This window comes from Camelus dromedarius, chromosome 6 (assembly GCF_036321535.1).
Source record: "Camelus dromedarius isolate mCamDro1 chromosome 6, mCamDro1.pat, whole genome shotgun sequence".
Taxonomy (NCBI): Eukaryota; Metazoa; Chordata; class Mammalia; order Artiodactyla; family Camelidae; genus Camelus; species Camelus dromedarius.
The window spans coordinates 60102150-60127726 of NC_087441.1; the positions used below are offsets into that span (position 1 = coordinate 60102150).

A 25577-nucleotide genomic window follows, 5' to 3' on the forward strand; every position below is an offset into this window, starting at 1 on the left:
CAAGAGATACAAATTCAAATATGTTGTTACCTTCCCCCATCAAATTGGCAAAGATTAGAAAAAATACAGTGTTAAGGACTGGATAAAATGGTTATACACACACATTGTTAGAGTATTAATTGGTACAGCCTCTCTGGAAGGACAATTTGGTGATACTTCTCAAGATCCTTTAAAGTGTTCATACACTTTGTCTCATCAAGACTACATCTAAGAATTTATTTAAAGGAAGTAGTCAGAGATGGACATAAACATATATGTGAAAGGAATTTAATCACAGCTTTGTAATTAAAAAATGAAACAGCTTACATATCTGATAGAAGCAGATCTTTATATTGTACAGTATGAACAATTATTTAACAAAAGGATAGTATTATGGGAATATATGACATGATACTGTGATATGTATATATATTTACACATTCACATGAATATATGTAACAAATACCTATATATTTAGGATACAACTAGAAGATATACAGCCTAAAATAGCATTGAAGCTTTTATTTGAATAATTAAAAACAACTTTTTTCATTTGAGAGAAGCCATTGTAGGGGTAAATGCTAAATATACTTGAAGAATTCAAGAAGAATACCAAGACATCTTAACATCTGGAATTGGATGTCATGATTTCAGAAGGATTAACACTCCTAGGTTTAGGAAAACACACTGACCCTTGTTATAAATTGTCCATTTGTATTCTTGGTAGAACTGATGGGAAAATTTTCTAAATTGAGTGTTTTATGAGTTACAAAAATTATAGAACTCTGCTACAATGTATTGTATATATTATTTTACATCAGTAGTAGCGATTCATGTGGATTGAAGTGGAAACATTTGCTTTGGGCCCACCCAGTTTGGGAGCACAGATTGCAGTGGCAGTTATTTATTGCAGTGATACTCTGAAGACAGTAACAGAAGCTGGTCTTAGAGCTGGTTGCTGGTGACGCTTTTCCAAACAAAAGGAATAAAGAATCAAGTTTGTGTTCTTAGGATCTGAAAATATTGGCCTGCTTTTACAGTATTTTAATTGTGTTTTAGGATCACAGATGGAATTTTCATCAGCCTTGCACACGTTCTTGACACACATTTGTGACATAGCAAAAGTTAGACTTGGATTTACTTTCAAAGCTACTCTTTTAAAAAAAATTGTTTTTAAATTAGCTGATGTAATTGTTAATTCATTCAGTTAGCCTGGTTGTGGGATAATACTGTAGACTTAGTGGAAATGTTACGTTCTTGCAACACTTCATACAGAAGCGTCAAACGTTTTCTGACACTTAGAAAGAGCTATAGCTTCATAATCCTTCATCTGAAACCTGTGGGGTCAGATGTTTCCAGTCCTTCCCATATGTTACCTTCTCCTAGGGGCAGTACACCCTAATTTTTCTTTGTTGTAGAAATTCTCAAACATACCATAAGTAGGGAGAATAGTAAAATGATACCTCACGTATCCATAACTCAGCTTCAGTAATTGTCATTTTACTGATTTTTTTTCCATTTTTCCTCTTTTTCCCTTAAATTTGTTATTGAGTATTTTAAAGCAAACCACAGATGTCATGTCATTTCACTAAAAATATTTCAGTATGCATCTCTAACTGATAAAGATTTTTGGTTTTTATATAACCACCATGCAGTTATGTCAAACAGAATAATGAGAAATTCCTGAAGGTCATCTAAAGCCTAGTACATTTTCGGGTTTTCTCAGTTATCTACAAAATGCCTTTTTAAAGTTAGATTTTCAAACCAGGATTCAACAGTGTCCACATATTGCATTTTGTTGGTATGTCTTCTAAATCTCTCTGATTCTCTTTTTTTTTTAATGCCCATCCACTTCTTGGAGAAAGTAGGTCATTTGTCCTATAAAATATTCCACATTCTGGATTTATCTGATTGCTTCCTCATGATATTAGTTAACATTTTCCTTTGTCTTCTGTTTGTCCTGTAAACTGGTAGTTAAATCTAGAGGCATAATTATATGTTTTAGGCAAGAATACTTCATAGGTGGCATTGTATAGTTCCTTTCACACCACATCAGGAGGCACAGAATGTCTGGTTGCCCCACTCTTAGTGGTACGAAGATGCGTAAGTAGGCTCAGGTGGTGGCATCTTGTTTCCTCTGTTGTAAACTTTTCCATCTGTCTTTTGTCAAATGACTTTATTATCCATTGATGATTGTTGCCTTAATCCAGTATTTCATTTGGAGTTGCAAAATAATGATTTTTCTGATTCTCTCATTTCTTCATGGATTAGCTGGAATTCTTTAGTAAAGAACTATTCCTTCTCAATAATTTGTGGTTATTCTGAAATGCAGTTTGTACTGGAAAGGCAAGTTAAATGTTTGATTCTTTTGTTTTTCCATTTCCAGAATGATGAATTGGTATTTTACCAATCTTCAGTGGTGACTGATTAATTTCATTTTTTTGGAGTATCTGTATGAACCGATGAGTTTTTATATGGTTGATGTATGTAAATCAGTTGCAGTCAGTATTTATTCTTGCGCCCAAATTGCTCTGTCCTAGGTCATTGGGAGCTCATTCAAGTTGGTTTCTGTATCCTTTCAGTATCACCCCATCAGTCTTTGATGGTTTCCTTGTTTTCTGGTACAACATGTTTTTCTTTTTTTTTCAGTTTTATTAGGTGGAATTATTACAGTTTGACTGCACATATACAATACATTGCATGTAAATACAGATACACAATATACTGCACATTTTTAAAATTTACGTATATGTACTGTTCATTGTTTCTAAGAACTTTTAGAGCTTTAGCTTTTTAAACTTACAGAGTTATCAAAGGAATAAAGCCAACTGCAAAATAAAAATTAATTCAAAAAGCTACATCCTGCTATCAACAGTAACATTATTTATAATTGCCAAGATATGGAAGCATCCTAAGTGCACATCAATAGATGAATGGATGAAGAAGTTGCAGCATATATCTAATGGAATACAACTCACACATAAGAAAGAAGGATATTTTGCCATTTGCAGCCCTTCACTTTTTTTTTTTTTTCACTTAAAAAACCAGAATTTTATAACTGGCATAAACATTTCCATTGCATCAAAAACTACAAAATGCCTAGAAATAAACTTAACCAAGGAGGTTACCTGTCTTCTGAAAACTGTAAAATATTAGTGAAAGAAATTGAAGTTGATACAAAGAAATTGAAAGATGTCTTATGCTCTTGGATTGGAAGAATCAACATTATCAAAATGGCCACACCACCCAAAGCAATCTACGTATCCAGTGCAACCCCTGTCAAAATATTTACATTTTTCACAGAACTAGAACAAACAATTCCAAAATTTATATGGAACTATAAAAGACCCCGAACCACCAAAGCAATCTTTTGTAGGTTTATTATTTTTTTTCTCTTTCTCCTTTTGGTTCTCTTTTCTTATGGTTTGATGACTAGAGAAGTTCCTTTAACATTTGTTGTAAAGCTAATTTGGTGGTGCTGAATTCTTTAGCTTTTGTTTATCTGTGAAGCTTTTGATTTCTTCATCAAATCTGAATAAGAGCCTTGCTGGATAGAGTATTCTTGGTTATAAGTTACTGCGTGCCTCAGTATGTTCCTCTTTGGGTTGATCCTGTGTGGAACTCTCTGCGCTTCCTGGACTTGGGTGATTGTTTCCTTTCCCAGGTTAGGGAAGTTTATTGTTACTATCTCTCCAAAATTTTTCTCAGGTCCTTTCTTTCTCTTCTCTTTCTGGGTTCCCTATAATGATTGTGTATGCTTCCCAAGAGAATGAAGTCTCCGTTTCCCTCAGTCCTGTGGGGCTCCTGGAGCTAAGCCCCGCTGGCCTTCAAAACCGGATGTCCTGGGGTCTCTTTCTTCTCCCAATGCCAGAACCCGGGCTGGGGAGCCTGACATGGGGCTTAGAACCCTCACTCCTGTGCGAGGGCCTCTGCGACTTAATTATCCTTCAGCTTGTGGGTTGCCCACCCGGGGTGGGGTATGGATATAGAGCCTGATTATATCATGAGCACGCCCCTTCTATTGTCTCGCTGTGGTTCCCTCTTTATGTTTCCGGTTGAAGATCTTTTTTGTTGGTTCTGGTCTTTTTTTCGATGGTAATTTAGCAGTCAGTTGTGGTTTCATTGTCGCGAGGAGAGGCAAGCTCGTGGTCCCGGTACAACATGTTTTCCAAACTTGGAATCAGTTATTTCTCTAAGGACCCTGGTTCGTTATAGTGGAAAATAGTATTTAGAAATAATCTGGGTGTAGAGAGCATTCCATAATTAAACACATTAACATTTCTGCAGTTAAATATATGAATATTCATTCACACTCAGTGAGAAAAATAGAGTATAAATAACATCACATCAGTTCAGGTCAGGTTTTGTCCCCAAATGATCTACCAAAAATCTTAATTTTTAAGAGCTTTTTTGAAATTATGATTACAAATAAGAGATTATAGATCTATATAGTACGTTTATTTGCATGTACAGATATGACTGTTTTGAGGATAAGAATTTTGTGGACTGGAGAAATGGACAAATCTGTTTTGTGTTAAAAGAGAAGTGGCTGATTTCTTGGTAAAATGGTAGACTGTAATAGGTACATAACTAATGCTTCTAACTACTTTAGGTTTTTCTAGTTATAAATACCTGAGACAGATTTGTGAGTATGTATTTTCGTGAGTAATACATGTTTATTTTGTTAAAAAACATTTCTTTGATTAAATGAAAATATTTAAGATAACTTGACACATAGTAAGTTCTAAATAATTGTTTGTTTCCTTTTTCTGTTCTTACTTTTTTTTTCTCATTTAGACCAGGGGGTGTTTCGACCTCAGCACTGCTGACGTTGTGAATTGGATAATTCTTTATTTTGGGGGACTCTCCTGTGCATTGTAGGATGTTTAATAGCATTCCTGGCCTCTACCCGTTAGATGTTAGTGGCACCCCACCAGTAGTGACAGTTATAAATGTCTCCTGACATTGCCAGATGTCCTCTGGGGATGGGGCAGGCAAAATCCCCCCAGTCAAGAACCATTTATTTAGTTCGGTCAGATACATTTTTTGATTCTAAAAATTAATTTATCTGAGTAGTGAGATAGAAAGGAAATTGGGTATATTGAGATCAGGCTTTATTTAAAAAGATATGTTGCCACCAGCCCTATATGAAGTCACCTTTCTTAATTTATACTTATATTCTGGCATGTATATTTCTATAGTTATAGCTCATCTTTTTCTTCTTTTGTTGGGGAGATTGTTTCCTGTCTTGATTTGATTTTAAAAGAGCTATAGTTTTCCCTTAATATGTAGATTGATGTTAATATTTTTTGAAATGTATAAGTTTATTTCATTATATTACCCTACCTAGAAAATGAAGACAAATTTAAATGAGAAGAGACTTGAGATAGTTAAGAGTAAGCTAATCTTTAGTTATAAACTGTGCTTTACTTGCCACTAGATGGACTCATTCTCACAATGAACTGAGGAAAACTGAAAACAAAAAGCTTTTTTGTTTTTTAAACATTGAAGTCGTATCAGACTTGGCTTATGGTATATTTATTTATGGCATTTTTTAGCATCAAATCTATAATCTTCCAAATTTTTTTGTAGAATTTATTTTAATGCAGGTTTCTGTAATCTATTTTACTTAACCCTTATCTCACTTAAAAAATCTGGTCATCTCTGTCCTTTATGATTGGATTACTGCATTCTGTTGATTGTTATTTTGTGGTTGGTTTTATTCCTTTGATAATTATGTAAGGCTAAAAAGCTAAAGCTCTAAACTGTTCTTAGAAACAATGAACAGTACATATAAGTAAATTTTAAAATGGTTTTATAAGAAAAAAGAATCCAGTCATCTAGTAATGTTTTGAAGTGTAAGATAACAATAAGGTAAAACTTTATGTATTTACATAACAATGAGTATTAAAAGAACATTGGTACTTTTTTAAATTATGTATCATTATATGACTTAATCACTTAACTGGCATTCTTACAGTTCCTATTCATTAAATATTTAGTAAATTTTGCTAGAGTAAAAATTGGATGCAAAAATAGTAGTGGTGTAGGTGAGAAACATATCTAAAGTTAGAATATTTGTCTCTTAAATTGGTCTGAAATAAAGTAGGCAGGAAATTTCATGTTGGTTAAGATACATGTTAGAAGGGGAGGGTATAGATCAGTGTAGAGTGCATCCTTAGCATGCATGAGGTCCTGGGTTCAATCCCTAGCACCTCCATTAAAAAATTATAGTAAGAATAAATAAAATTTATAAAAAATACATGTTGAGTAAAAAAGTCTGTTTACAGCTGACATCTTTGAGTACTTTTGAGGCACCTTTTCTTATGAAGCAATGGAGATGCTGAATTTATAGTTTTCGTGATTATAGCAATTTATTTCTAAGGTTATCTTTTTATGTTCAAGGCTTGTCTCTTCATTTTTTATCTCTTCTCTTCAGAAACTTTGTCCAGTTATAGCCTTGTTCTTTATTACTTTCGACCTCGTAATTTAACCAGGTCCTCTCAGCCTATAAGTGTATCTAAGCCTTTCATATTAAACTATACCTCCCCCAAACTGCCCCCCTAAAACCCCACATGTTTCTTTCTGTTTTATATTTCTCTTTCCCCTTCCTAGCTTTCTAAAAGAGTGAGACTTGAATTCATTTATTCTCATTCACTGCATTGCAATCTGGAGTTCCCCCCTCTGCACTCTTAAACAAATAGTGACTTTCAGTCTGTTGGTCTCTAGATAACTTTAAAGTAGTTTTATTTTTATTGTGCTGTGTATCCATCAGTTATTTTCTGTATCTGGTCAATTGTCCTGAATGTGTGTGTGTGTGTGTCCTTTAGAGTTGTGTGTTTGATGAAATACCACCTTATTTAAAGTGCTTGGAATCTTTTAGTTTTAAGATAAAACTTTAGACCTTATATATAACTGTCAATCAGTTAATTGCATATAAATCAATATATAATATTTAATATATTTATTATATTTATAAATGTATGACAGTATATTTATTAATATATAATATTATAAGTATAAATATATTTATTATATTTAAACTTCTAGCTAGTGCTATAAGTTATGCTTGTAACTTAAACTGACAAGTTTAATAGTTATGAGAGGGCCAAGTTTTAAAAATGTAGTTATTTTATAAAATGGTTGAAGTATTTTGAGTGCACATTGGAATTTTAAAGTGAAATGTGGCCTCTGAAGTGATTTATTAATTTTAAATCAAAACTGCTTTATTTTCTAGGTGTTCATTGTACCCATGGTTTCAATCGTACTGGTTTCCTCATATGTGCCTTTTTGGTGGAGAAAATGGATTGGAGGTATTTGTTTCTTGTATTTAGTGATTGATACTTAGTAACTGATAAACTTCTTTATTGATTTTTTTCAGTTTTAGCATTTTATATTGCCACGTTTTTGGTGAAGTCATGATTAACATGATTTGCAGTGGTTTCCATTTTAGATTTGGTTAATCTTTAGAATACCATTCGTTACCATTCATTTTGTACTAAGTAGCACTTTTTGAGTGCTTGTGGATCGCATATAGGATGTGTTTTCTTTTCCAGATTTTTTTTTTTCACATCTTACAGAATTACCAGAGACAAATTCTCCCTATAGTTTGTGTATGTTTTCACCCTGGAGGTTACTCTTGTATTTCTTTTCATTTTTAGTATTTCCTTTTTTAATAGCTGTTGAGTACTAGCAAAAACTTAAATGCTATGTGGAAAAGGTATTTTTGGGGACAGAGTTACTCTTTTTAAACCAATCAGCATGTCTTTATGAGCACCTGTTTGTGAAATGCCTTTTTAGATTCTCAGAGATTAGAACCTTAGTTACCCGAAATACCTGAGAGAATGGGGTATCACTAACTGAATTTCTTCATTTACTTTGAGGATCATCGTTATTTTTGTTTACAGAGCCTTTCATGCAGTAGGTCCTTCTCTGAATATAATCAGCTTCTAGCTCTGCCTTTCTGGCCTACAGATGCTCTGCACAATAACCCCAGACTCCTGTCAGACTCAGTCTGTGCTTAGCCTTTCTCAAATGACTTGCTCTTATTGCCTGGGTCTGTTGAAAGTTACTGAAGAACAAGCATGCTTTTCTTTCCTTTTTTTTTTTCAAATTGCTATTCACGTTCTTTGACTGATATTTTTGCTTAGCATCAGACCTCAACCTTCAAGGCTTTACTTAAATTCTTCACAGACTCTCCCCACGTCTTGTCTGTACACTCATTACAGTTTACCTCTAGAGTTTAGGAAATACCAGTGTACATTATAATAACACTTTCAGAATGAATTTATCTCTTAATAAATTGAGTGGCTTGAGAGTAGGGGGACCGTGATTTGTCCATTTTATAAAACCTCTATTGTGCTTTGTATGGTGCCTTAAATATAATAAGTGAATTTTGATAAATCTACATAAATGGAGAGTAGTGAGGAAATTGCATGGTGTTTATTTTCCATAGTATTGAAGCAGCAGTTGCTACTTTTGCTCAAGCCAGACCACCAGGAATTTATAAGGGTGATTATTTGAAAGAACTTTTTCGTCGCTATGGTGATATAGAGGAAGCACCACCCCCACCTCTATTGCCAGATTGGTGTTTTGAGGATGATGAAGATGAAGATGAGGATGAAGATGGAAAAAAGGAATCAGAACCTGGGTCAAGTGCCTCCTTTGGCAAAAGGAGAAAAGAACGGTTAAAACTGGTAATGTTTAAAAATATTATTATATAGTCTTTTCCTTTTTCTTCTACAGGTCTCTTGAGATTTATGCAGATGGAATGTTGACTATGTTTGTTTAGCTAGATTTGTAAGGTTATTTCATTCTTGATAGCCATGGATCTTTGCCTTTTCTACAAGAAAAGTTTCACTTACGTAAATTCATCCTGGGTTTTTTTTTCCCCTTTAAGTAAACCAAAGAACTCTTAAATGGTAGAGTGAGAATTTATTGTTTTCTTTGCAAAATATTGTGAAATTCCAATTAAATACTGAGTGAAAGTTTTTACTAATGCTTTGCAAAATTGCCTCGTAGTTTAACTTTGCATATAAATTCTGTTCCTTTCCATGGGTGGTATTTTCATAATTTTCTGTAAAGTTGAGCTCAGAAGATTCTGATTTTTTCTATAGCCAATTCTTCTTACACTTCTAGAAATAAAGGGCCTAACAAAAAACATTAGGTGTTACCTCCTTTTCTTGGGAGACTAGGAGAGATTTTGAGAAGAAAAATGCTGGTTATACTTGTACATTCGCAAATATACGGTGTAGGCCAAAGGGGAGAGTTAGGGAAAGTGTAGGGAGGTTTAAGTGTTAATAAAGTTAATAATTAAGGTGTGTGGGATATCATGATTGAGGAGTAAACACCACAACTCATTTATTAATAGGCATTGATTCAGAAGCAAGGAAGAAAATGCCTTGTTTTATATAAATCATAAAATACAGTTATTTTGGGCTTAAAAAAAGTCTCTAGTTTGAAAAGCATTGTTTTAATATGTGTTTACACATTTCAGACTTCAAAACTGTACGACCACTGAGAAGGGTAAACTGCTTTGAAACATGAAAATAATTTCAAAAATAACTTATTTTTTTAGTCTAACTCATTATTTTCCGGATTTAAATGTCTGAAATTTTGGAATTACCTACCTAGAAAAATAAGAATCAGATCCTAAAGAAAGTCTAATAGCATGATGTAACATATAGATGATTACTTTATATCATTTTTGAGAGAGAATTCAGCTATATTTTTTAAGAATAACATTAATCATGAGCACATGTTTAATATGTTTTTGAATTATGATCTCATATTTCTTTGTGTATAGGAGTTTAAAAGAAAGAGTTACTATTTTACAAAATGGGGTCAGGTTTGCAGGGTTTGTTTTTCTTTGCCAGCAGACATTTATTTTAAAATTTATTTAAAAAAGACATTTATTTTAAAATATCAGGTGCCAGTAAATCCCTCTAGTTGCAAATGAGCTCCAGTAGCATTAAGAGAGAAATAGCCAAGATGGCCATGTTTCTTTAGGGGAGTAAATGACATATAAAATAAAATCCCAAACCTTGTTTCCCCTGTTGTATTTTGTCAGTTACAAAGAGGAGTGTTTAAAAATTCCCCACTATGATTGTGGATTTGCCTGTTTCTCTTTATAGTTCTATCAGATTTTGCTTTATGTATTTTGAGGTGTTACTTGGTTTATACAAATATGTGTAAATGATGATTTTATCTTTACAGTGTCTTTTAACTTTTAGCATTGTAAAATATCTGATATTAGTAGGATGTTACAGGTGTTCTTTTGGATGGTGTTTGTATGGAATATCTTTTTTCTGTCCTTTTACTTTCACTCTTTATTAATCTTTTATTTAAGGTATATCTCTTATGAGCATCATGTTTTTGGCTTTATTTACCTAGTCAACAGCTTTTGCCTTATTGGAGTATTTAGTCTGTGTACATTTATTTTACTGATGTAATTATATTTACACTCACTGTCTTTTTTGTTTGTTTATCCCACTTGTGGTATGATTGTTTTTATCTTCCTTTCTTTCCTTCTTTATGCTTAATTGTTAACTGTTCTCTCACCCCATCCTATTGCTTGTTATACTTTCCTTTCCTGTTTTTTTAGTGGCTACCCAACATTTCAGTATGCATTTTTGACTGTTAAAGTCCGGTAAATGTTAGTTCTTTTGCCATATTTTAGACAAAGTTTAGAAACTTTGAATCCATTAACCTTTTCTTGCCCTTTTGGTATTGCTTATTTGAATTCTCTCTATATTTTAAATCCCATGAAACATCATCATCATCATTACTTAATACAGTTACAGTTTATTAGATACACCCATGTATTTATCCTTTCTGCTGTTCATTTTTTTTTTTTGTAGTTCTACTTGCATAGTTTTCCTTTTAACTGAAGAGCTCTCCTCCGTGTTTTGTTTAATGTGGGTCTGCTGTGACACATTTTCTCAGTATTTGTGTGAAAATGTCTTTGTTTTTCCTGTCATTTTTAAGAATATTTGTTCTTCAAAACCCAGATTCTAGAATTCTGGGTTGGCGTGTTGATATTATTCTATAACTCATTTCTGTTGAGAAGTTGCTTCTTTGAAGGTTATTGTTTTTGATTTTCAGCAGTTTTACTGTGATATTTCTACCTGTGCTTTTCTTCATATTTATCCTGCTTTCTATTAATAGTGATTCTTGAATCTGTGGTTGGATTTTTTTTTTCCCCAGTCATAGACATTTCTTAGCCATTTTCTCTTCAAGTATTGTTTTAGATCCATTACTTCTCCTTTCTCCTTCTGAGACTTAACCTAAGAGACCTTTTAAACTTTATTATTAAAAAAAAATCTCCTGTGTCCTTTTCTGTATTTTTTTATTCTTTTATTTTTCAGTCTGGATATTTTCTTCTGAACCTATCTTCCAGTGTGTTCATTCTGTCTTTAGGTTTGTCTAAGCTGCTATTAAATTGATCCATTGAGCATTTAATTTCAGTTATTTCACCTTCCTTCTGGAATTTCAGTTTGAGTTTTAAAATAGCATTCAGTTCTCTGCTGGAATTCTACATCTTGTCATTTAGGTTTTTGAATTTATTAAGCCTATTCTAAAGCCTATGTCAGATAACTCTAAAACTAATACGTAGATATCCTCTGGGTCTTTTTTTAGTTTTTCTTGTGCCCTTTTGATTTCCAGTCAATTGTAGATTTTCTCCCTCCCCATATATGGGTATTTCTGCTCACTAGACACTATGTATGAAAAATTGTGGAAATAATGTGAAGCTCTGCATCCTGTTGTCTTCCTTCAGAGAAGATTTTCTTTTGTTCCTACACAGGATTAGCGATAGAACGTCTTAACTCAGTTAAGAATTGAACTGTTTAGAAGCTAGGCTTTGGTTTTGGGGGGCTGCTCTGTTTTTGGTTCATCCTAGTTCATTATGCCCCTTTAGGAATTCTCACTGAAAGCCTGAACAATTAATTAAGCAAGACCCTTCCTCCTTGGTGGCCTAGAATTACAGTTTTTGTTTTCCCATTTCTATGAAAATTGCTGAAAGCTCTATTCAGTTTCTTAGCCTCTCAGCTATCATTTTTGAAACAGTGCCTGTAGAGGAAAATCCTAGAGGAGGAAAGCTACACCAGAAGTCCAGCTAAGCTCTCTGGGCTTCCCTTCTCTCTCAGTTCTTGGCCCTTCAAGTCCTTACTGCCTTTTTAATTCTCCAGTGTCTTCAAACAGGTACTGTTAACATTTTGTCTAGCATTTTCTCATGGCTGTAGAATCAGTCTTGTTAAGCTGGTCTGCCATTGCCAAAAGCAGAAAGCTTCTCTTCTCTGTTTTTGGAGAAAGCAGTTAGGTTTGATTTCTGACAATGAGGAAATGTTGATTTTCAACAATATTTGTGCTTATACTTCCAAAGGCAGAGTTATGAAAAAAGAAAATTCTAAAGCCTTACGCATTTTTCCTCTTTTTAAATCATAATTAGTAAATACTAAAATTGTTATCTTTTTTAATTTATAAAATAATATACTTAACATTAAATAAAGTGTGAAAACTAATAACGCTTTAACTTTCATCCTACCGTTGGCATTTTGTCATCTTAAAACAACTTTTCCCCATTTACTTACCTGTTTATCTCTTTACTTGAAAAGTGTACACAAGTAACATAAAGATCAATTTTCTTTGTAAAATAAAAATGTGAACACCTGGAAGTATATAGGGTAAGAAGTGCAGTTATCCCTTCATTCCAACTCCATCTGCTCTTTACTTTTTGGTGATCCTTCTAGATACTAATTTTGCTATGCATTTGCATACATATATTCAGTTTTGATCTTGTTCCCCCCACCCCTTTTTAACATAAATGTATTTTTCTTTGGCTTTTTTTTTCCCACTTGGTTATCTTTTTTTTTAGTACATATAGAACTACCTCATTCTTTTTAGCTAGCACCAGAGGGAACAGTTTATAAAAAGCAAACAGAACATTTCTTTAGAAGATAAGAGAGGCTGTCATCAATCTATAAAATAATGGCAAGCTATTATGAAGAAGAACCAGTTAGAGACCCTGGAAATGATGATTAAAAAAAAAAAGTCAGTAGATGGGTTGGATAGCAGACTGAGGTTAGCTGTGGAAGAGATTATCAAGCCAGAAGATCTAGCTAATAAATTCTTTCTGGATGTAGCATAAAAGGACAAAGAAATAGAAATAGTTTAGAGTTCTGTAGTGATTTATGTGAATGACTTAATAAATATGAAAACTCACAGAGTGGACAAATACAAGAAGGATTGGAAGTGTTCACCTGAGGATTATTTTCTGTGGTGCAGTTGTGCCAGGTCAGACTAGTGATTTTGAGAAGCTAACAGGAGGTGACAAAAGGACACAGTTGTGTTAGGGGTCCTTTGTACCACTTCTGCTTCTGGAGATTCGCTAGAAGGACTCAGCGTATAGTTGTACTCACAGCCTAGATTTAATGCCGCAATGTGCTAAGGATATCCAGCTGGATCATAAGGGAGAAAGACAAGTGGAGTTTAGAGGAGTCCATGTGCAGGCTTCCTTATGCACTCTCCTAACATGAGGGGTTGTACAGAGCTCACTCTTCCCACAGTGGTGGAAATGCAGTGGCGTATGTGTGATGTTTCTGTCTGTGGAAGCTCAGTAGAGTCTCAGTGCCCAAGGTTTTAATTCATGGTTGGTCATGCAAGCAGCTTGTGCCTAGCATGTACCAAAATTCCAGAATCCCTGAAGGAAAGCATTTGTTCAGATAGTTTCGGCATGGTCAACCAGCCTTATTAGTTGACTGAGATCACTGAGAGTTGTGTTCTCAGATGCCACCCAGGGGCCAACCTTGCAAGCAGTCCTTTTATGTTAACTCTTTTCTGCACACTGATACAGACTATTTGAATAATTTGGTTATGATCAAAAAGGGTGACTTAAGAGTGATAACTTGCTGCTGACATAGTCAGAGATCCTTTTTGGTATGGAATAAACTCAAGCATATTAATACTTGTAGATAAGGAGCTAGTGGAGTCAATGAAGTTGAAAATGAAGGTTGGGGAATAAATGATAGAGCAGTTTCTGAGGAGATGAGAGGAAATGGAGTTTAAGAGCAGATAGAGAAACAGGTCTTCAGCAAGAGGAGGGAAGTCTCATCCTTAGCACTGAGATTGTGATTTTTCCTCAGTAAATTTCAGCTGTCTCTGTATGGAGGTGGGGAATATTAATGGCCAGTTGACACAAGACTGAGTATACTTAGTATGGGTGTGATGGAAGGAGAGGAGAGTGAGAAGTACTAAGGGTATCGGGTGAAAAATAATGGAAGTAATCAGCCGTAGGATCTAGATTGAATAGGAAATAAGGTCGGTGGGGGACCTGTTTGACTGAAAAGGGAGTGACGGGCTGTTAGTCTTGGTGAAATTGCAAAGTGAGCATAGTGAGAGTAAAAGAGTTAAGCCATTTAATGAAAGAGGTGAGAGTGGCAGGTTGGTTTTAGAATGTTGAGGGTACTCAATCAATGTGGGTTGAATTGAGGAATCAAAAGGTGGAGCAGTCTGGAATGAGGGTGGTGTGACCATGGAGCAATGCGCTCAAGTTAAGCAAAGATGCAGGTCATCAAAAATGAAATTACCTAACTGTGAAGCTTAGGTTGTTTGATGGCTCAAATTATCTCAATGGATGTTCATGTTAGCAATATAATGATAGAAGTTAGCATGGTGAGTGAGAAATACTGTTTTTGATGAATGTGGAGAAATGACTGGAGGTCAATGTATGAAGGATAGAGTGTTTTATTAGTTTAGATTATCTAGTTGCAAGTAACAGAAACTAACTCAAACTAGCTTAAATAATAAGAGGGATTTATTATGAGTAAATGAGTACAACTCAAGCACAGGAATATAGCTGATTCCTTGTTTACCTGGGAGATTTTACTATCTTACATCTTCTAAGTTTACATGTTATAATTTTAGCCACATGCAGAGACTTTCACTCTCTGAGTGCAGATTCAAAGTTACCAGAAGAGAGAACCTGATGGGTTCAGATAGAGTTAGGGGTTCACTCATGCTCCCATTAACTTTGGCTGGCCTGGGATGTTATCTTCTAATATCATATCACATAGCTGTTAGGGTCCTGTCTTTGTGGATGGAAAAGGCAGCTCTTAAAGAAATAAATCCAGCCACAGTGGATATCTGCTCTACCACAGCTGAGTGATAAAGCTGAATGGATTTGGTCTAAATGGAAGAGGAGCTCTTGAAAGAGGCCAGGAAACCAGTGAGGATATAAGGGAATTGTTTACATTACCCCCATGGGACTTGGGCAGTGGGAGAATGAGTAGCTTTCACCTAAAAAGTGAGTGGCCTTCTTGGTGGAGAGCTAGCTTTTAGTTAAGACATAGGGTATAGGTGTTCATGAAAAAAGTTGAGGTTATAGGGAAGGTTATTTATGAAAAAGAGATTCTAGGGTTTACATTGGAACTCTTTGGGAGGGTGGTTAGTGAAAAGATGAATCAAGAAGGGGCTCCAAAGCAATGAGGACAAGACCATCAGAGAGGAAGGGTGACTGGAGGGTTGACTTGAGTGATATCAGCAGTATGGTTGAGAGGATAACAAGTGTAGCTGTAGTTAATTGGCAGATTCATGGTTGGAAAGCTTTCATTTTCCTTTTGTTTCAGTTGAGGTTGATGGTAGTTAGTAGTTAATGGAGGCAATCTAAGAGTGATTAATTCTTTGTAGCTCACAGCTCTTAACGCAATGAACTTATTTTGGTATGAGAATTTATTTTTGTTAGAGTTTCTCTTTCCTGACCCTTGTATTGATATGATTATGATTTGAAGTAATGTACTTCTTGTAGTCAATTCTGATGGTTCTTTCGGGGTTTGTAACAGTGGTACATGTCCTATACTTGGCCCTCATAGTCCTAAGACACCTTTATTCATCTTTTGAGCACATGCTGCTATCGAATTGAAAGAGTATGACTTACAGGTATTGCTACTTGCTTCTTTGAATGGATTAATCTAGGATCATCTCTTTGAATAAGTCTATTAATGAATTTTCTTCATTACTAACATGTCTTTATTATACATTACATACATACTTACTTACTCTCTTTATATGTGCACACCCCTCTCTCTCACGTATAGATTGGTCCCCATCTTCTGTAGTAATTTCCTCATTTCCCTCTGATCAATCATTCATTCCTTTTGTTCTGTTTGGGATATCCATACAAATTTCCATTTTAAGGCTGTTTATGAAATACACGTCTTTCATCTTAAGTAAACATTATCTTCTTTTTACTTTTGATTTTTTTTAAAATTCCCACAAATGGTAATTTGTTAAAAAGTGAAAGTAAATGTCAATGACTTTAAAGCTCAATTACTGTATGTTTGAAAATCGTTTGAGACTTAAGACATTGCTGTTTATATTTGGGATTAGTGATCATTCTAGGAATTATTACATCATTTTAGATAATGCAAAATTATATTTTCATCAGAAGAAACTTATAATGACATTAAACAGCAAATTACATTATCCCAGAGTTAAAGTTACTGAATGTTATTTGTGCATGGAGTACATCATGCTTGCTGTTTTTATTGGACTTACTCCTATCTTTCTTTTTACTCAATAATTATTGCAGAAAAAAATAGGGAAAACTAAAAATGAAAAAGAAATTGGTGCAATGTAGGAACAACTCAGGAAGAAGAAAAATAAATGGATGATGGACATTTGCTAGATGATTGGAGTTATGTTTTTATAAGCAGACTCAGTAGTTGTTAAGTCTGTACTGAGACTCAATATTCATTTGTTCTGTTAAATTAAAAAATATTTAGCTTGTTCAACTGTGTAGACCTATTAAAGTTTTTCTGTAGTAATATTGTAGGAAAGCACTGGATTGAATGTTGATCATATTCCTCTGCTTTTGTCCTTTTTGCTATTTGTTTAAAAAAGGAGGCAATGTTTGTGTTTTTAGGATTAAGTTATACTAATTTGAACTTTGCTTTTCAGAAATTATCATTGATTGTTTTGACTTTGCTTAGGGAATACATACTCATAAGTGAAGTTAGATACCTTCCTCATGTAAAACTTAAAAAAATTCTATGCTATTAATATCTTCAGAATAAAGATGCTGAATATTGAACTTTTAGAATGCTTTCTCTTTTTAATTAGTATATACAAGATGTAATTTTATCAGGATGTTGAAGTTATCTGAGTATCTCAATAACTAAATATGTTAAAAAAATCTTAACCATCTAGTTATTGATTAAGCTTTCCTTTAAAAATACTTTCCCTCTTTAGTTACTATATTTAATGAAAGAAATGGTTCTACAATAGAAATTTCATTGGCTAGTAAAGAGAGGTGATAGTGTAATAGGAGAGGAATGATACTCTTTGATCCTTTGGCCCATGGAACCTCTATTTAAGGAAAACAAAGTAGATGGCATTTTTGATAACTATAAAATATGATTCAGAATTAGGGGCAAAAGGTAGGACCAGTGTCTGCTGCATCAGCTCAAGACTCTTCTAGATTTGACAGGGATGTATGTGGGCTAAATCTTATATTCTTTTTTTTCCTTTCCCAAGTAGTTCAGTTGTCAGATCTTTGCCAGAAGGTTGATCATTGCAGCTTACAGACCATATTTTTTATTCCCTAATTAATAGCTAGAGTTGTTTTATAGATTTTTCTTAAGACTGATGCCAGCCCTCTTATGAGTCTGAAAGTAATTTTAGTGTGAATCTAGACTATTTTTTTTCAGTCTTTAAAATTTCCAGGGGTGTTCTTTATTTATTTGATATATAAATTCTGTCTGCTTCACTTCTCTGTGATATTTTAAAAATATGTGCTTGCTATGAAATATAATAAGATAATTTACGTAGTTCTGAGTTAAAGAATTTAGATTAAAAATTTTGTGATGAGTAATATTTAATTTTATGTTGATACATTTGATGACTGTAGCTTAGCCACTTTGTCTACTGTTACGTTCTTATTTTAGTTTACAAAGATACATATTGTAGGTGTTATCCCCTTAAAATCCAAACTTCATAAGCCATACAACTTTCCTCCCCCTCCCCAAAGTATAATCATTGGTGAATGGTATAGTATAGACCTGAGTTCAAATTCTGTTTTTACCACTTTTCAGAATTGGTATAAGGGTTAGAGGAACTGTAAAATGCCAGATACTTTTCCTGGCTCTGAGTAAGTGGTAGGTAAGTTATAATTGATGTTATAGTTACTGAGTAATACTTATGGATGGTTTGACAACATGATATAGACACTGGGCTGTATATATACAACATTGAAAATCATATGCTGGATAAAGGAAATGAGTGTACCATCCCAGGGGAATTTATAGAACCTCCTGTAGCAGACCATTTGTTGTATATATTTGCTTAGATTTGTGGAAATAGATGAATCTGTCTCTCAGTTTGGTCTTTGTGAAAGGATTTAAACTCTAATATACTTTTCTTTTCCTTTAATTTTCAGGGTGCTATTTTCTTGGAAGGTGTAACTGTTAAAGGTGTAACTCAAGTAACAACTCAACCAAAGTTAGGAGAAGTACAGCAGAAGTGTCATCAGTTCTGTGGCTGGGAAGGGTAATAAACATTTTAAAGTTTTAAATAAAATTTGTTATTACTCTGCAATACTTAACATTAATGCAAACAGTGACATACCTTCTTTGTTTCTTGAAGTTTGTGTGTTTACATCGAGTTCTTAAAAAGATATCAAGCAAGAATTTATTAGGTTTTTCTCAAAATAAACAGTGTAATAACTAGACAGTTGAGCCAAAATTAGATGACTCACACGTCTTCCTAAAGGAATAGAAAATTACTGTTGTCACTGTCTAGTATTTACTTTGTGGGTTTGATTCTACTGTTGCTGATTAATGTTTCGGTTGCCCTTATTTTATTAATGGAGAAGAGGCGAAACTTGGATGTGTCTCATTTCCCAATTTATCTGTAATAAGACACCTGGGAGAATCAGCTATAAATATATTCTACCCCTTACCACGCCTTGAAGATATTTATCAGACATTTCATGGGAGAGGATTCAGGAGAGAGTTCACTGCTCTTATCTGTTGTTCTCAAGTCTTGGTCTGTGGTCATCTAGTGATCATTGCTGCCTGTGACAGAAGATTATAATACAGCTGGAACATGATGAAACAAGGTTATTGTTAAAAATTACTAGTATAAAGAAATCTTTGGACTGATATAGGCAGATCAGTCAGCTAGAAATAATTTTAACCAAAAGATGAAAATGGTGTTGAATTATTATCAGTTTCAGTGTTCTGTTAAACTCTTGCCAGTGTACTTTAATCTTGACCTAAATTTCTCTTGTTTTGTCACTTCTGGTCATCTTTTGAGCAGAGACTTGCCAACCCTGCAGAGTTATGCTAAGTTTGCAGTGTTGTGATGGAGGAGTATGGGGTCTAGAGCAATGTAAGATAATAAGGCAATATTTAAACTTCTTCCTGAAGTAAGAAACTTGTAGACATACCTGCTTTACTACTTAGATCATGTGACTAACATTTAAAAATTATAGCCCAATAGTCATAGTATAGTAGTGGCAGTTAGCATCTTGTTAACTTGCCTTGTAAAATGTCAAGAAAATGATAACCTTTTGTTAGCATTCTAGTGAAAGCTGATATTATTCCAAGTGACATTAATCTCATGATAGGGAGAACATTGTGATAAATGTTTGACTCATGTGAGGTTGGTTTAAGACATATATTGCTTTGTATGGATACCAGCCATAATAGTAATACAGTGTTCTTTTCTAAGGTCTGGATTCCCTGGAGCACAGCCTGTTTCCATGGACAAGCAAAATATTAAACTTTTGGAGCAGAAGCCATATAAAGTAAGCTGGAAAGCAGATGGTACTCGGTAAGTTAGACTTCTAAAAAAAGTTGTACTAATAACCTGAATGCTTGAAGAGTATTGCTTTGTTGTTGGAGAAGGTTTGCACTCCTGGGAGTGACTTGGACAGCAAAAGAAGCATGTTTCATATATTGTACAGTTTTTGTTTTGCTAGTATTCTTAGCTGTGTAATATAATTATCTCTGATTCTGCTACATTTTTGGTCTCAGAGTTATGTTAGTTTGACATAAATCTGTACAAATTTAAATCTGATAGTGTTTTTTGTTAATAATGCTGTGTTTTTTGGTATGTCTGCTGTCTACTACCTTGTTTTCTATGGTTGATGGGCACTTCTAAAATTAACAGATGTATTATTAGTTTATAATCTAAAAATTACCAAGTCTCCCTGATTCATTCTGTATTTTTTTCCTTCAATAGTTTTTCTTTTTTGCTTAACCCTTGCTAATAGCTTTTGTAATTTTATACATTTTTAATGTGTGTTCTTACAACAAAGCTTAGCCTCATATTCATCTTCCTAAGCTTAAAAATATTTATTAGTATAAATTTTGTTTCTTCAGTAATATTTAACTTTTTATTTTTTTTGTAAGCCATTTTTTATAGCTTTACTATATGTATTAATTCATTTAGCAAGATGTTATAATAGTTGAAGTAATTATTTTAACAGATATTAATATAGAAGTCCTATTAACTTCATAATAAAGAAAATGTTTTAGAATAATTTGGAGTACGTGTATATATGAGTGCATATATACACACACTCATAAATACATATATTTCAGTTTTTTCCCAACTTTATTGAGATATAATTGACGTGATAATGTATAAATTTAAAGGGTACAACTTGATTGGATGCAGTTATATACTGCAAAATAATTATTGCTGTATTATTAGCTAACACCTCGATTGATTTTCATAATTACCATTTCTTTTTTTGTGGTAAGAACATTTAAGATCTATCATCTTAGCGACTTTCAAGTATATAATACAGTATTATTAACTATAATCACCATGTTGTATATTAGATCCTTAGAACTTATATTTCTTATAACTGGTAATTTGTACTCTTTGAGCAGCACCTCCGCATTTTTCCCCACCCACTCAGTCCCTAGTAACTGTCATTCTAGTCTCTGTTTCTATGAGTTTGCTTTTTTTAGATTCCGTATGTAAGTGATATCATACAGTTTGTCTTTCTATCTGACTTACTCCACTCAGCATAATACCCTCAAGTTCTATGTTGTTACAAATGACAGGATTTCCTTCTTTTTTATGGCTGAATAATATTCCATTATGTATATATATTCCATTTTATATATATATACACACACACACACACATATACACACACCACATCTTCTTTAACCATTCATCTGTTGGTGGATACTTAGGTTGTTTTCGTATCTTGGCTATTGTGTATAAAGCTGCAATAAAAATGGGAAAAAAGATATATAATACAATACTTAAATCAAACAGTATGAACAAAGTGTGATGTTTCCAGAGAACCTACATATAGTTTGACCTTTGGGAGAATTTCAAAGGTGGGATCTAGAAAGAGAATCTGTACTGGTCGTAGTGGAGATGCAGTGGAAGGGAGAGTCAGTTTTCCTTGGGTGAAATGCAATACCAGGAGAATTGATGAAAAAGTGCTGCAGATACAATTGGAATTGAACTGTCTTGTAATTGGGAAATACTGCTTTTTCAGAGATTCTGTAGAATATTCTGGGAAAAGATAATTAGAACTTTAACAATAGAATTTTTCTGTGTACTTGCTTAATTAGCAGAATTTGTAAAGAAACAATCTTCAAAATGCATTCATTCAAAATCAGTTCAGCAACTTTGTGAAAGTGGTGATTTATAAGTATTCTAAGTTTTTAGAATTAATCTCACAATTTATTTTAATTCTTTTTAATCTGAAGATTAAACACTACAAATTTAAATGGTTTCTGAATTATTATCTAAGAGAAAACCAAATTATTATTTTTTTGTAACCACTATAGTAATGCAGATAATAAAATAAAAGAAAATAACTCAGAGTATAAATTTGACATAAGAAAAATGTAACTTTATGGGAATCATTTGTAATGGAAAAGCAAAAGCCCTGCAGTGAATTGATGATTATAATGAAAACAAACTTCATGAGGGCTGGGACTTTTGTCTTTTTAACCACTGTGTCCTCAGTGCCTAGAATAGTTCCTGGCACATGGTAGGCACTTGATAAATATTTATTGAGTGAATTAGTCAGTGAAAAGCTGCCAATGTCTTCGCATGAAAGATATGGAAACACGTGGGGTGGTTGTGAAATTTCTTAGGTTTTAAAAGATTACAACTCTTTGTCACATTTAGTTTCCAAACAAAAATGTAAACCATTTAGCCTCCTCCCTGTGGCCCCCTAACCCCCCAAAAGAAGACTATTTCAAGGAAAATGACACACTGGGGCAGAATAAAGCTAGATGACCCTAAGAAAGAACTTTTGTTTGAGTTTATATAAGATAAGGATGATCTGATACCCCCATAAAATTGTTGTAAAAGGAGTAAATGAAGTAATTTAAAACAATTATCATATAGTAGATACACAGTAACAGATAGCTACTGATTTATACGTGCATATACTTACCTTCTGTCTTGTATGTGTGTGTGTGTGTGTATCCCTACTTTGAGAAAAAGGTAAATGTGGGACTTGGCTTACAAGGAAAATTATTGCAGGAATTAAAAAGAAAAGCCACTTAAGCATTCATGGAAATGTAATTTATAAAAATCAAGTAAGGGAGTTAGATACATTTGTATAATGCTCCTTGGAGAAAATTTATGACAGATTCATTCTTCCTGAACCCTGGTCTGGGAATCCCCTTCTTTCTTTCATTTAGAAATTATATTGAGAACTTGTTACCTCCAGGGCTCTGTGTCAGTGCTGAATGGATCAAGAGTGCTTAAGACAGAACCCCCATCTCTTAAGTTTTTCATCTGATTCGCAGTTCAGCAAATGTTTCCTTTTCTTTCCTTCTTTCTTTTTTCTTTTCTTTTCTTTTCTTTTCTTTTCTTTTCTTTCTTTCTTTCTCTCTTTCTTTTCTTTTCTTTTCTTTTCTTTTCTTTTCTTTCTTTCTTTCTCTCTTTCTCTCTCTCTCTCTCTCTCTCTCTTTCTCTCTCTCTCTCTCTCTCTCCCTCCCTTCCTCCCTCAACATTTAATTAATTAATTAATTTATTTATTTTTCTTTTGGGGGAAGGTAATTAAGTTTATATATTTATTTTAAAGGAGGTACTGGAGATCGAACCCAGGACCTCATGCATGCTAAGCACACACTCTACCACTGAGCTATACCCTCCCCCACCAAATGTTTTCTGTTAGGGCCAGATAGTAAATATTTTAAGGCTATGTGACCATGTGAACTCTATTTCAATTACTCAGCTCTGCGATAGTAACACAAAAGCAGCTGTATTCTACTGCTCTCACATAAAATGAGAATAACTTTGTTATAATAAAACTTTATTTACAGAAACAGGTGGCAGGCCAGACTTGGCCCTTTGGTCATAGTTTGCCAACCTGTGATTGAATATATTGTCCTTAAAAAGACTGTTTTTACATCACAAATTTATTTCCTTTTTTTAAGTAAAAATGTGTAAAAGTGGACTTAAGGTAGGGAAACAAGTTTAACATAAAGATTAAAAAAAATTTACTTCAGTAGCGGATAAAAGAATTTGGCAAGGTAGCAGGATACAAGATTAACATATAGAAATCAGTTACATTTCTTTACATTAACAATGAAATATCAGAAATGGAAAGTAAAAAAAAATCCCTTTTAAAGTCACATCAGAAAAAACAAATAGGAATAAACCTGACAAAGGAGGTGAAAAACTTATATGTGGAAAACTACAAAACGTTGATTAAGGAATGTAAAGATGATTTAAAGAAATGAAATAATATCCCATGCTCTTGGATTGGAAGAATCAATTTTGTTACAATTGGAAGAATCAATATTGTTACAATGGCAATGGCCGTACCCAAAGCAATCTACATATTTAGTGCAGTCCCTATTAAATTACCCAGGACATTTTCCACTGAACTAGAACAAATAATCCTAATTTATGTGGAGTCACAAAAGATCCAGAATTGACAAAGCAGTACTGAAGGAAAAGAACAAAGCTGGAAGAATAACCCTCCCAGACTTCAGACAATACTACAGAGCTACAGTAATCAAAACAGTGTGGTATTGGCACAAAAACAGACATATAGATCAATGGAACAGAATAGAGGGCCCAGAAATACACTCACACACTTTTGGTCAATTAATCTTCAACAAAGAAGGCAAGAATATACAATGGAGAAAAGACAATCTCTTCAACAATTGGAGTTGAGAAATGTGGACAGCTGCATGTAAATCAGTGAAGTTAGAACACTCCCTCACACCATACACAAAAATAAACTCAAAATGGCTTAAAGACTTAAACAGAAGACAAAACACTATTAAAGCTCCTATAAGAAAACATAGGCAAATCATTTTCTTTCATAAATCTTAGCAATGTTCTCCCAGGGCAGTCTACCCAGGCAATAGAAATAAAAGCAAAATAAACAAATGGGACCTAATTAAACTTACAAGCTTTTGCACAGCAAAGGAAACTGTAAACAAAACAAAAAGACAACCTATAGAATGGGAAAAAATATTTGCAAATGATGCAACTGACAAGGGCTTAATCTCCAGGCTGTACAGACAGCTCATACAGCTTAACAGCAACAACAACAACAACAACAACAACAACGCAATCAAAAAATGAGCAGAAGACCTAAATAAGCAATTCTCAAAACTCCAGTGAGGTATTACCTTACACCAGTCAGAATGGCCATCATTAAAGTCCATAAATGGTAAATGCTGAAGAGGGTATGGAAAAAAGGGAACTCTCCTACACTGTTGGTGGGAATGTAGTTCAGTGCAGTCATTATGGAAAACAGTATAGAAATTCCTTAAAAAACTAAAAATAGATTTACCATATGATCTAGCCATCACATTCCTGGGCGTGTATCTGGAGGGAACTCTAATTCAAAAAGATACATGCACCTGATGTTCATAGCGGCACTATTTACAATAGCCATGACATAGAAACAACCTAAATGTCCACTGACAGATGACTAGATAAAGAAGATGTGGTATATCTATACAATGGAATACTACTCAGCCATAAAAAAGAGTAAAATGATGCTATTTGCAGCAACATGGATGGACCTGGAGATTGTCATTCTAAGTGAAGTAAGCCAGAAAGGGATAGACAAATACCATATGATATCACTTATATGTGGAATCTTAAAAAAAGAAACAAATGAACTTATTTACAAAACATGAATGGTCTCATAGAACTAGAAAAAATCCATAGAAATTTATGGTTACTGTGGGGGAGGCGGGTGGGAAGGGATAATTTGGGAGTTTGAGATTTGCAAATACTAACTACTAAATATAAAATAGATAAACAAGTTTCTACTGTATAGCACTGGGAACTATAGTCAGTGTCTTGTAATAACCTATAATGAAAAAGAGTTTGAAAGGGGATATATGTATGTATATGTATGACCGAAACATTATGGTGTGTACCAGAAATTGATACAATATTGTAAACTAACTATACTTCAATAAAAAGAAAATTTACTTCAGTAAACAAGAAGAAATGTTTTTCTTCTCATCAATTATGTTATTGCTTAGCCCCTGGTACTTTGACAGGGTTTTTTATATAATTGACTAAATGTATAAATGTGAAAGGTAAATTGTCTTTTTATTTTTCCTCATTAAAAACCATGT

At 33.7% G+C, this 25577-nt stretch overlaps 1 protein-coding gene across 4 annotated transcripts in view; it reads left to right on the plus strand.

Annotated features, from left to right (window-relative positions):
- The window catches only part of RNGTT (RNA guanylyltransferase and 5'-phosphatase), a 264777-nt gene that overhangs the window by 80256 nt on the left and 158944 nt on the right, over positions 1-25577 (plus strand). For all 4 annotated transcript variants that reach the window (XR_010381315.1, XM_064486867.1, XM_031456025.2 and 1 more), the window contains exons 5-8: positions 7217-7292; positions 8435-8675; positions 18410-18519; positions 19705-19806. Coding sequence is in view for 3 of the 4 variants with exons in the window: in XM_064486867.1 (XP_064342937.1) it covers positions 7217-7292; positions 8435-8675; positions 18410-18519; positions 19705-19806 (529 nt within the window). In the remaining variant the exon portion in view is untranslated. The remainder of the gene's footprint in view (positions 1-7216; positions 7293-8434; positions 8676-18409; positions 18520-19704; positions 19807-25577) is intronic.